Raw genomic sequence first — 12,841 nt, forward strand, 5'->3', positions numbered from 1 at the left:
TCCGGTGCCCATAGGCCATGAGCTGCATCCACAAAAGCAAATACTTACTGAAATTTTCCTGAGTAGGTCGAGGCCTTCACAGGTGCTGCTCCGGCAGTCACCGGAGTTATGAATCAGACCATCCGAATACATGAAAGAAGCATTCACAGTCACATTTAGGCCTGTCATCCAGAGATGAGGGAAAATAGAACACTAGTGTTATTTTTCAGTCATTTATACCAGCCAAGAGATTGATTCTGGGAAAAAGTGGATATCTATTTTCAGGCCTAGGAATATTTACATCCTGGGCCCTTATTTTACTCCGGGTCACTTTTTTCCTCTCTGTGTCTCTGTCTCTCTATGTCTTTGCATCTGTGTTTCTCTCTCTCTCTCAACAGTTTTATTGAGGTATAATTTATCCATCATAAAAATCATACATGTTGCGTTTACAATGCAATGACTTTTAGTAAATATATATAGTTGTGCAACCATCCACGTGGTCCAGTTTTAGAACATTTTCATTGTGTTCACTGCCCTCTTCATCTTTTCACAACCCCAGATGCAGCAAGTCTCCTGTATGGACTGGAGAGTGTTGGGAAGCAAAGACATAGACATTATGATAACCTGTTCTTTCATGGTCCCCAGGTGCTGTTTGCTGCCAACTTGCAGGAGGCTGCAGTCTTCCTTGGTCTCTGATCTTTATCCATCCAGTCAACAAACAGTTACTAAGTTCCTGCTGTGTGCCAGGCGCTCTTCTTTGTGCTCATGATACAGCATTGAACAAAAGTTCCTGCTTTCAAGAGGCTTACATTTTCTTTGGGCGTGACACAGAATAATGCATTTCTGATAGGGTGGTCACCAAAGCCCTAGGGGGAACTGGGACCTGTGTGAAGACTGAGCCATGCGATACATGGTTTCTCTGGTCAGAGGGAACAGCAAGGGCAAAAATCCCAGGCGGGACCCTTCTTGGCATTTCAGGGAGAACAGGGAGGCCAGTGTGGTCCTCACAGAGTGAGTGAGAGGTAGTATGGGTGAGATGTGAGGTCAGAGTGAGGGCCACACTGTGCATGACCATGTAGGCGTTTATAAGTGCTTTCAGTTTATTCCAGGATAAGAGTTTTGGAGGACTTTGAGTAGAGAAATGATATTTTCTGACTATTATTTTTAAAGGACATCTCTGGATCTTGATGCAGAGAATAGATTGTGGGGAACAGAAACAGATGCAGGGAGACTAGTGAAGATGCTCTTCATAACCTAGGTTAGATTGGACCACAGTAGTTGGAGCAAAAGTAGAGAAAAATGGTTGCATTTAGGATGTATTTTGAAGGTAGGAAATTAATAAATGCAATATGAAATATGAGAAAAAGAGGACTCAGGATAACACCAATATTTTTGGCCTGAGCAAGTGGATGAAGGGAACTCCTATTGACCACGATGAGAAAGAATGTGGGAAGAGCAGGTTTGCTAATGTGGTGTGTGTGGTGATGGAGGTGGACAAGTCAGGTGTGAGATGCCTGTCACACTTCCAGATAGCGAGGACGCTAAGCAGTTGAAATACACCCATCGGAAATAGTTATTAATGCAATCATACTTATTGATAAAAAGCTGTCACATCTGTGTCTCAGCTTTACCATTCTTGCTCAAAAGGGGTGTCTTGGTCAGTTTTCTACAAATCAAAGCCTGAGACAAAAGCTTTATTGAGTTTGTCTTACCAGAGTCCCATATGCAGTAAATAGTGGGATCTGAAATTGAAGCCATGTTTGTCTCATCCTAAACCAATTATACATTTTTGATGTCTCAAATCAAAACTCATGCATGAGGGAATGGCCTTTTACCAGCTTAGTGATGCATCAAAGCGTTAAATCCAAAATTTATCAATGGGTATGATTATTTGTTCTCAACGAATCTTGCTGTATTACAATCTTTAGCCCCTGTCTCTCCTGGAGCATTCAAGATACAGAGTAAATAGATGATGAGAAAAATACTTCGTGCATGCCCTCAGGAAGTTCCCTGCGACCATGGCCACACTTCTCACATGAAATGAACGTGGTTAACAGTCTAAGTGTCATCTATTTTTCCCAAAGAAGGTGCTGCAAAATTCTGTTTTCTTTCTTAGTAGACAGGGAAGGAGATTGTGTAACATTACAAAATTTCCAGAAAACCCCTTTGTCTTTAAAATACGTCCTCTTACTTTAAAATGTTTTTCATCAAGGATAAAGAAAACAAAAATGTGTTCATTAGCATCTTAAATTAGATGAGAGTTTTGTTTGGATTTCACTCTGACTCACACATTTCTCCTCTTATAAATTGAAAACAAGTTTCTCTTTGAAATATCTGTTTGGTCACAAGGATGGCTGGCCTTACTGACCAGAACACCATTCCTGGTGTTAGGCATTTCCTCTGTGGGCTACTCCCAAAGCCAAAGTGAATTATGTTCATTCTGGCTTGGGGTCTTTGTATAATGGAGAACTCCCATATTTAGATGAAAGCAAAGGTCTTGCTGGTGATATCCCTGGGGATTGCTAGGCACCAGGTTTTAGAAGGTAATAGCAGAACCATTTGACCTCAGTCTGCCTATTACATTTTGGTTCCTTCCCATAAAAAATAATCAGGACCAATGTCTGATTCCTAAGCAGGGATGTTCTTAAGTTTGTCAAGTCCACAAGGAGTCTGGAAACCTCAGTCCATAGTCTGGGATTATGAGTGATTTCTTATGTGTTCTTGTACAAGCCATTTTAATTTCTCTGACTTAGTTTCTCGCATGTAAAATGAGGTTTAAACCAAGTTTGTAAAATTGGATAATTTTTAATCACCTTTAAAAGAGCAAAGCGTGTCTATAATAGAAGTTGTTCTTCTGAACAAATAAGAATGTTTTAAAAGGTAGAGACTTGTTCTTTCAAAGAATGGAGGACTCTTTGTACTTCTACAGCCACTTGAGAGATGTCTACCAACTAGGGTGCAGGTCGTGCCTTGCTTTTTTAAGTTTGAAAACCCTGATACTTTATTTATAAGAGAGCTTAATGAGAGATGCCAGTACTTTGGTAGGACTAGCCAAATAGGAGACGTCAATGTAATTAGACCAGTCAGGGATATTTAATGGAAGAGAAGAGGAGAGTGATGGGTTTAATAGCAATTCACACTTAATTGAGTGTAACCATGAGCCAGCTTCAGTACTAAGCCCCCTATGCCCTTTATTTTCTTTAATTCTCATGCCAATAGAGAGGATATAGATAATTTGAAATGAGGAGAACAGAATGAATGAGGCTATAGTGCACCTGGGGGAATGGCAGAGGGCATGTGAGGAACTATAGAAAATAGGGTTGGAGAGGGTCTTGGAACACTGCAAGAGGACTCAGAAAGTGATGTGGAGGGTAGCACACAGTCACAGGAAGATGGCCACACTTGCAGCTCCTCTCTCTTGACCTCCTGTCTCTATAAGGGCTCTGTTCTCTCCTACCACCATGAGGGACAGTGAAAATGACACTTTAATAATCCAGTGCTCCAGGCAGCCCATGACTGACACAGCTAAACTGAAGTAGAAACTCGGGCACAGTGCCTGGGAAAAAGGGAACCAACATCTGTTGAGTGTGACCTTAGACAAGTGACTTCCCTACTGAAGCCCCAGTTCCTCATTCACTTATTAACAGAATAGAGCCAGGTTGTCTCTTTCACTATATGCCTAGCTTTGGGCTATGATTTTTTACAGGCATTTTTTCACTTAATCCTCTCTGAATCCTTCAAAGTAATATTTTGTCATCCTCATTTAAACATGAGACAGTGGAGGTCTGGAGAGGTAGATTAACTTGTTTAAGGCTACACAGCTAATAAGTAGTAGGGCAGGGATTTGAACTTAGGGAAGTCTAATTCTAGAACTTGATATGCTGTAGAACAGCAGTTCTCCAAGTATGAGCCACTGAGGTACCCTTAGTCCCTTTCAGGGGATCCATGAGGTCAAAGTTATTTTTATAATTATACTAAGACATTCCTTACTTTTTCCACTCTCCTTCTCTGATGAGCATATGATAGGGTTCTCCAGAGGCTATATGACATATATTATTGCAACAGATTGAATGTAGAAGCCAATATGAGAATACAGATATCTACCATTAAGCTTGACATTAAAGACATTTGCAAAAGTGTAAACCAGTCTTCTCACCCGCTTGTTTTTTTTTTTTTTTTTGGCTTGAGAAATATAGATTTTCTTTAATAAAAATATTATTTATGTTAACAGATATTTATTTATTATTTTTGATGAATTTATAAACAAATGTTTAAAATGTTTCTCAGTTTTAATTTTCAATACAATCAATATTGATACATGTAACCACATAAACATAACTCTTCAGCACCCTCAATAATTTTAAAGAGTTTAAAGAGATCCTAGGCCAGGCGCGGTGGCTCAAGCCTGTAATCCCAGCACTTTGGGAGGCTGAGGGGGGCGGATCACCTGAGGTCGGGAGTTCGAGACCAGCCTGACCAACATGAAGAAACCCCGTCTGTACTAAAAATACAAAAAATTAGCTGGGTGTGGTGGTGTATGCCTGTAATCCCAGCTACTCGGGAGGCTGAGGCAGGAGAATCGCTTGAACCTGGGAGGTGGAGGTTGCAGAGAACTGAGATCGCATCACTGCATTCCAGCCTGGGCAACAAGAACGAAACTCTGTCTCAAAAAATAATAATAATAAATAAAAATAAATAAATAAATAAATAGGTCCTAATACCAAAATATTTGAGAACGGCTTCTATGGAGCATAGTATAATATGCTGCCTCTCAATATTTTACTTTTATGTGTACTACTTTCTCTTATTTTTAATTTGGTGGGGGTAATATCTTCCTTTTTATCACTCCAGAACTCAAGTGATTTCTCTAGAAAATACTAAACATTTTTCGGACAGTGACATAACTTCAAATCAAAGGTTTACTTTTAAAATAAGCCATTTCCCCCACTGCGACTTTTCATCCTCTCCTACCAGCACTGTCCTTCCCACCGTGATATCTCATTCCTGGGAGGATGGGAAAGCTGACCAATATGGGGTGAGCTCAGAACTCTCTCTTCCTATTTAAGGCTTTAAGGATGGGGTTGGACCAACATGGACCAACATGCAGCTGAAGCCTCTGTGCCAGGGTCTAGGAGTGGGACCGGCTCAGCATGAGGGAGCACACCCAGCGTACGGGTCATGTGATTAGCCTTGGAACCATACATCCTCAGGGAGGTGATGTCATGAAGTCGAAGGAATCTCTTTTTTTCATATTCTTTCCCGCTAGATCCTGAATGTTCTTCAAGACCCTCAAAGCTTTTCTGATTCCTAGAACAAATACTGATCATTTCCCCTTGGAACCTCACCTATAATGCCTGAACTTTTACTTTTCTTCAATGTAATCCTCAGATATATTGTCTTAGAATTTTTCCCAAATAATGATGCTCAACATGTTTAGAACATGAGCTATCTTTCCCCCCAAAACCTGTACCTTTTGTGTTTACTATGCATGCATATCCATCCAACAAAATGCATTAACAGATGTAAAAGTCTCGGCATCACAGCTCATTCCTTCATCTCCATAGAGCTCTCCACTTAAATGATCCATTTAACAACCTGCCCACTAATAACTGTATTTTACAAATGACATGAGTGAAACCTGGAGATGATAAACAATGCACCCAATGTCACTCAGCTGTAAATAATGGAGTAGGAATTCAAATTCAGGTTGTATGAGTCAGGGACCAAGGCTCTAACTAATATACTATTTAATTATTTTAGGTGCTTGGTAATGTGTTCTAGCAGTAGCAACAGCACAACAATAAAAACAACTACATTAACATCCTCAACAATAACAACAACGACAACAAAAACTACCATTTATTGAGTTCCTATTATGTTTCAGTCAGTGAAGGAGGTACTTTATGTGAGTTTTCTGATTGAATCCATATGCTATCCATATGAGGTAACTACCAGTTATTCTAATTTATAGCTGTAGGAACTCAGATTCCAAAAATTTAGCTGCTTAAGGTCATACCTGTCATAGAATGCTCTGGCTGGAAAATAAATCAAGATCTGTCAGGTTCCAAATATCTGCTTCTAACCATAATGTTCCACTGCCTTGTTTTAGTTAGAAAGTTAGTTCACACTGGACAAAGATATTACGATGGATTCCAAAGAGTGACCCATGTACTCCCTGGGATCAGACAGATGTGGGTCTGAATTTCACTTCAAACAGACAACCTACATTACCTTAGCAAAGTTGTTGAACTCCTGCTGTGAAACCAGTGTCAACCATGCTAACGTCACAGCGGTGGTGATTAAAGAGGTGATGTAATTGAAGTACCTAGAACTTAGCTACCCCATGACAGGTACTTAGTAACTGAAGAAACCAAGGTTCAGGGAGACTAACCCAGGATCACAGAGAGAGAAAACTTTGGGGCAGGAATCCCAATCCGGGTCCTCAAAGGACAAATCAAGTGTTCTTTCCAGTGCACCACATTGCCTTGGTAAATAAGGGGATTTTACTAAATGACCTCCTCATTCCATTATGGCTCTAGATCAGATCCATTCACTTATGTGTGAATCTAGTTTCAGAATTGCAGAGATGTTGTATGTGCACAGAAGTAACTTATTATTCATATCTGAACAGCTGCCCTACTTCCACAGAATTTTAAATGGAGAAAATTAAGACATACCATCCTTAAAACCACAAATAACCATTAAGATGCATTAAATACTCACTGACTCAGTAAGTCTATTTCTGGTAATCTAATCTCAGGGAATGGAGAAAAACTACATGAAAATGTTTGTTGAAGTATTATAAAAATAATGAGAAGTTTAAAACAAATGAAATATCCTACATCAGAGAATTATTATATATATTAACATATTAGGTAATTTATATCCAGTGGATATGATACATACTTGATATTATAATATCCAGTGGCTATTACACATCAATTCACGTGATGACTAGAAAGGCCATGCCGCTCTAGGAAAGTCACTTGTGCAATAATGTGAAGTGAACCAAAAGGATTCAAAATTGTTTCTATGCCATAGTGATCACCAACCACATTCTTTTTTTTTTTTTTTTTTTTGAGATGGAGTCTTGCTCTGCTGCCCAGGCTGGAGTGCAGTGGCCGGATCTCAGCTCACTGCAAGCTACGCCTCCCGGGTTCACATCATTCTCCTGCCTTAGCCTCCCGAGTAGCTGGGACTACAGGCGCCCGCCACCTCGCCCGGCTAGTTTTTTGTATTTTTTTTTTTTTTTTTAGTAGAGACGGGGTTTCACCGTGTTAGCCAGGATGGTCTCGATCTCCTGACCTCATGATCCACCCGTCTCGGCCTCCCAAAGTGCTGGGCACATTCTTAAAAACAGGAAACTAAGAAGCACATGAAAACAGACTGGAAACCTCCAGGTGGCTGGGAATCATGGATGCTTTTTTCCCCCTTTATTTTACACATTTTATGTAATGTTATAAAATTTATTTTTATAACTAAAAGATACAATGAAGAACTGCAACAATGAATTTGATTGCAAATGTTTTGTATTAACTATGTCTGGTAATGACAGCCACAGGAAATGTAAAGAGTGAACAGGCCACCCTGTCTCTACTAAAAATACAAATATTAGCCAGGCGTGGTGGCGGGCGCCTATAGTCCCAGCTACTCGGGAGGCTGAGGCAGGAGAATGGCGTGAACCCAGGAGGTGGAGCTTGCAATGAGCCGAGATCATGCCACTGCACTCCAGCCTGGGTGACAAAGTGAGATTCCATCTCAAAAAAAAAAAAAAAAAAAAAAAGGTGAACAGTCTAGAAACAAATGTCTTTCTCTGGATAAAAGGCCCAAAGAAAGATTTGGTGTCTATGTGAAACTGACTGTCTGAATTCATCTTCTTGATTAGTATCCCTGTGAAATCTTAGGTCTAGACCAAATCTTACCTCTGTGTACAGAAGGAAACATGATGCCTTCCTGGAACTGGGCAATAAACTGAATTTATTTTTATTTATTTTCTTTTTGAAGAGATGGAGTCTCGCTATGTTGCCCAGGCTGGTCTTGAACTCCTGGGCTCAGTGTCCCTCCTTCCTTGGGCTCCTAAAGTGCTGGGATTACAGACGTGAGCCACAACATCTGGCCTAAACCCAGTTTTAACTGGGACACTTCACTGCTGTGAACACTTTACATTTCCTGAGTCAGGGCTAGTCCCAGAGTAAGGTGAAGTGTGAGTGAGCACAGCATAATAGGGTTCAAATTCTTCTCTCTAAGGATCTACTGTCATGAAATAGAAAGGGGTTTAGGGACAGCCCTTAGAGAAAGTTGTGTGATCAGACAAAGAACACAAGGTCTTTGCTTAGCAACATTTTGTCCCCAGAGGTAGTAACAAAGTGGAGGAGGATTCTATTAACATTTTCTTACCAGCGTTTTGCAGACGTCCTCTCACTATTTCCAGCCCCTCATTCACCGCATCTTCCACGTTTTCCAGGGGCTCTGCAAAGGCTGAGTTGCCCATCATCAGGACGCTGATTTCATAGCTGCCGTTGTGGCAGTTCTGACTCATCTGGGAACTCAAGGACAGCCACCCGGGCTGGAAGAGCAGTGACCACAAAACCAAGTCCAACAGCAACGTCTTCATGACCCCGATCACGTTAGAACCATACTCCTTGTGCCTACTTGCTTTGCTGTGTTGGGCTCCTCGGGAGGCAGGGAATCCAGATGGTCAGCCTCTAGTGGAGTCCCTCAGCCCACTCTTCCCCACGCTTCTCTCTGATCATGCCCAACTGGTCACATGAGCCGTGGAATACAGCCTGCTTGCCAGTAATTAGCAGCTACATTATGGCAGGAGATAAACCAAAGTTCACTTTGTGTTTGCACCCAGAAAGGTCAGAGCTATAAACAGAGATTACCTGGGCCTCACCCAATAAAAATGCAATAATTTTTGACGCATCACTGGGAAGAGGGAAAAGAGAAAGAGGCCAATATATCACATACATAACAAACTTTGTGAAATGGAAAATAAAGGTCAAAGGGCTTTAGGAAAACACAGCTACAATGGACCATTAGTGCTTAGGTTTTAGCTGCACGTCGAAACGAAATCCTTAACTAGGAAGAGCTGTGTTTCAGTCACTCAAGCAGCAACTGTAAGTTGCTGGGATACATGTGCAGAACATGCAGGTTTGTTATGTAGGTATACACATGTCATGGTGGTTTGCTGCACCCATCACCCTGCCATCTACATTAGGTATTTCTCCTAATACTATCCCTCCCCTAGCCCCCCACCCCCCAACAGGCCCCGGTGTATGATTTTCCCCTCCCTATGTCCATGTGTTCTCTTTGTTCAGCTCCCACTTATGAGTGAGAACACATGATATTTGGTTTTCTGTTCTTGTGTTAGTTTGCTGAGAATGATGGTTTCCAGCTTCATCCCTGTCCCTGCAAAGGACATGAACTCATCCTTTTTTATGGCTGCATAGAATTCCATGGTCTATATATGCCACATTTTCTTTATCCAGTCTATTATTGATGGGCATTTGGGTTTGTTCCAAGTCTTTACTATTGTGAACAGTGCTGCAATAAACATATGTGTGCATGTGTCTTTATAGTAGAGTGATTTATAATCCTTTGGGTATATAGCCAGCCAGTAATGGGATTTCTGGGTCAAATGGTATTTCTGGTTCTAGATCGTTGAGGAATTGCCACACTGTCTTCCACAATGGTTGGACTAATTTACATTCCCACCAACAGTGTAAAAGCATTCCTATTTCTCCACATCCTCTCCAGCATCTGTTGTTTCCTGACTTTTTAATGATCACCATTCTAAGTGGCAGGAGATGGTATTTCATTGTGATTTTGATTTGCGTTTCTCTAATGACCAGTGATGATGAGTTTTTTTTTTCATGTTTGTTGGCTGCATAAATGTCTTCTTTTGAGAAGTGTCTGTTCATATCCTTTGCCCACTTCTTGATGGAGTTATTTGTTTTCTTCTTGTAAATTTGATTAAGTTATTTGTAGATTCTGGATATTAACCCTTTGCCAGATGGATAGATTGCAAAAATTTTCTCCCATTCTGTAGGTTAAGCAGCAACTACTTATTAAGATTTGACTATGTGTTGAGTATTGGCAAGGCACTGAAGTTATGGCCATGAACAAATAGATACATTAATGTCCTCACTGAACATGCATTCTAATGGGAGAAGGCAAACATTAAATATTATGTCTATTTTCTATTTTTATTTTTTAATTTTAATTTTTCAAAGTTCTTCTTTAATTTTTTTTTTTTTTTTTTTTTTTGAGACAGAGTCTTGCTCTGTTGCCCAGGCTGGAGTGCAGTGGCACAATCTTGGCTCACTGCAAACTCCACCTCCTGGGTTCACGCCATTCTCCTGCCTCAGCCCCACAAGTAGCTGAGACTACAGGCACCTGCCACCACGCCCGGCTAATTTTGTTTTTGTATTTTTAGTGGAGACGGGGTTTCACCATCTTAGCCAGGATGGTCTAGATCTCCTGATCTCATGATCGGCCCGCCTTGACTTCTCAAAGTGCTGGGATTACAGGCATGAGCCACCATGCCTGGCATTCATTTTAATTTTTAGGGGTATGTAGTAGTTGTATATTTTTATGGGATAAACAAATATATGAATAACTAAATTCAACAATGAAAAAAATTCAGAGTGCTATGGGAGCATATTGCAAATTAACATAACCTTTTCTAGAGAGTCAAGGAAGCATCCCTGAGACAGTGTCCACTAGCTAAGACAAGAGGATAAATGCATTAGCTGAATGGAAAGGAAGGAGGGCATACCAGGCAGGGGGGACAGCTTGTGCAAAGACCCGGATGTGAGAAGTGGCATAGCATGTTTGAGAAACTGAAGAGCTACAGCCTGGTTGGAGTGGAGAGAACTAGGGGGTCAAGTGGTGGTAGAGGATGCCAAAAGAGTAGGTGGGAGAGGGCATGGACTTTCCTGTAAGTCAATAGGGATTTGGGACTATATCCTAAGAGTCAAGAAAAGGACATGAATTTTGAACAGACTGCTTAGACTTCCATGGAAGAAATGTCCTGGAGAGAGGCAGGCACAGAACCAGGGAACAGATGGGGAGGCTATTGCTATAGACAGAGCTAAAGAACGCCTGGATAAGGATGGTGGCAGTAGAGATGGGTTCAAAAAATATCTAAAAGGTAAAATGTGGGACCAGCCTGGGCAATATAGTTATATCCCATCTGTACTAAAAAAAAAAAAAAAAAAAAAAAAAAAAAAAAATTAGCTGGACATGGTGGCTCATGCCTGTCATCCTAGCACTTTGGGAGGCCAAGGCAGGAGAACCATTTGAGATCAGGATTTCAAGACCAACCTGGACAATATAGAGAGACCCCATCTCTATAAAGAAAAATTTTGTAAAAAGTTAACCAGGTATGGTGGCCCAGGTCTGTATACCCAGATACTCAGGAGGCTGAGGCAGGAGGAGGATTGCTTGAGGCCAGGAGTTCAAGGCTGCAATGAGCTGTGATCATGCCACTACACCCTAGCCTAGGTGACAGGGCAAGAACCTGTCTCTAAATAAATGAATAAAATAAAAAAATAAAAGGTAAAATGGATGGGACTTGGTATTTGACTGGATTCAGGACATTAGGAAGAAGGAGGAACGAAAGATGACCCCTGATGTGCTCAACTGGTTACTGAGCTCTAGAATTCTGGAAGGGGAGCAGGTTTGAGGGATAAGATAATGACTTCTGTCTTGGGACATATGGATTTTAAGGTATCTGTGCAGTTGTGAGAACAGTCCCCATGGAATTTTGAGAAGAGAATCTGAACTTAAATGGGAATTGGGAATTAAAATCAGGAATGTGTGATTTATCAGATAACGTCATTGTTGACAACATTGACTTGACCACTTATGGCAAAATTTATGTTTTAAAGTTAAAATTGTGAAAAATAAGTGTATCAACTAGTGTTGTAACTCTTCCCTGGAAGCAGCTGCATTTGCAGTTACCTCACCAATCAAAATATATGGATTGTTGATAAGTTCAACCAATCCAAATAGAAGTAACCCACCAAAAAAAAAAAAAAAAAAAAATCTTTAACATTTAGACTGCAGCCACTCATGAGGTCACTTGAATGGCCTTTCAGGGACCTTCTGTTTCTCAGCTGATAGCATCTTGGCACTGGGAGCTGCGTCTCCTATTGCAGGAGGATGGACTCCTCAAGCCTCAGCCTGGAACTGACTGTGTAAGTGAGTATTGTGGGGATTCTGTCTCCTAGGGCAGGACAGGGATTGCTTGACATACACCGGTTCCCTTAACTCAGCTTAGCTGGTCTCACAGTCCAGCCCAGGTAAAAAGGGGATTACTGAAGTGAACACCTGGAAGGTAGTGTTGGAGTTAGAGGGTAGATTTTCTACATTACTGATTTGAACAGTTCAGGGCAGCTGAGAGAGGGAAGAAGAAAATGACTTTGAACCAAGGAGCTCAAGGAACTCAGAATCCAGTTTGTTGGACAGGTCACGTGTTGAGTATTGAAATCAACCAGATTGATAGTAGGTGCTTGCTGGAGAAGATGATCTATCAATGCAGCAATAGATGAGGGAGAACAATCAGGACTTCAATAATTGACAGAGACTGATGAAAAGGGACTGAGTGTTATGGTTAAATGACATGTGCCTCAAAAGAACAGAGATTGTGTTTTTATAAAATATTTTAAAACGAGGAAGCAGATCATGCATATAAAGGCTATATGTAATGAATATGTACAGATTAAAAGAATAAGAAAATGAACACTCATATATCCAAGTTACAACCTAGGACCTTCGCACTCCTATGTACTCTATCCCCAAAACATCATCCTTTTCCCCTCCCAGTGTAGCCAAGAGGTGTAGGGAACAGTTAACC

General features: G+C 40.9%; 1 protein-coding gene across 1 annotated transcript in view; it reads right to left on the bottom strand.

Annotated features, from left to right (window-relative positions):
• Window positions 1-8,720, bottom strand: part of GUCY2C (guanylate cyclase 2C) — an 83,845-nt gene extending 75,125 nt beyond the window's left edge. The window contains exons 1-2 of the mRNA XM_023226143.1: window positions 8,377-8,720; window positions 49-161 (exon numbers count right to left, since the gene is read on the bottom strand). Of these exons, the coding sequence (XP_023081911.1) occupies window positions 49-161; window positions 8,377-8,593 (330 nt within the window). The 5' untranslated portion in view covers window positions 8,594-8,720. The remainder of the gene's footprint in view (window positions 1-48; window positions 162-8,376) is intronic.
• Between the last annotated feature and the right edge of the window lie 4,121 nt (window positions 8,721-12,841).

This window comes from Piliocolobus tephrosceles, chromosome 10 (genome assembly GCF_002776525.5).
Source record: "Piliocolobus tephrosceles isolate RC106 chromosome 10, ASM277652v3, whole genome shotgun sequence".
Lineage (NCBI taxonomy): Eukaryota > Metazoa > Chordata > Mammalia > Primates > Cercopithecidae > Piliocolobus > Piliocolobus tephrosceles.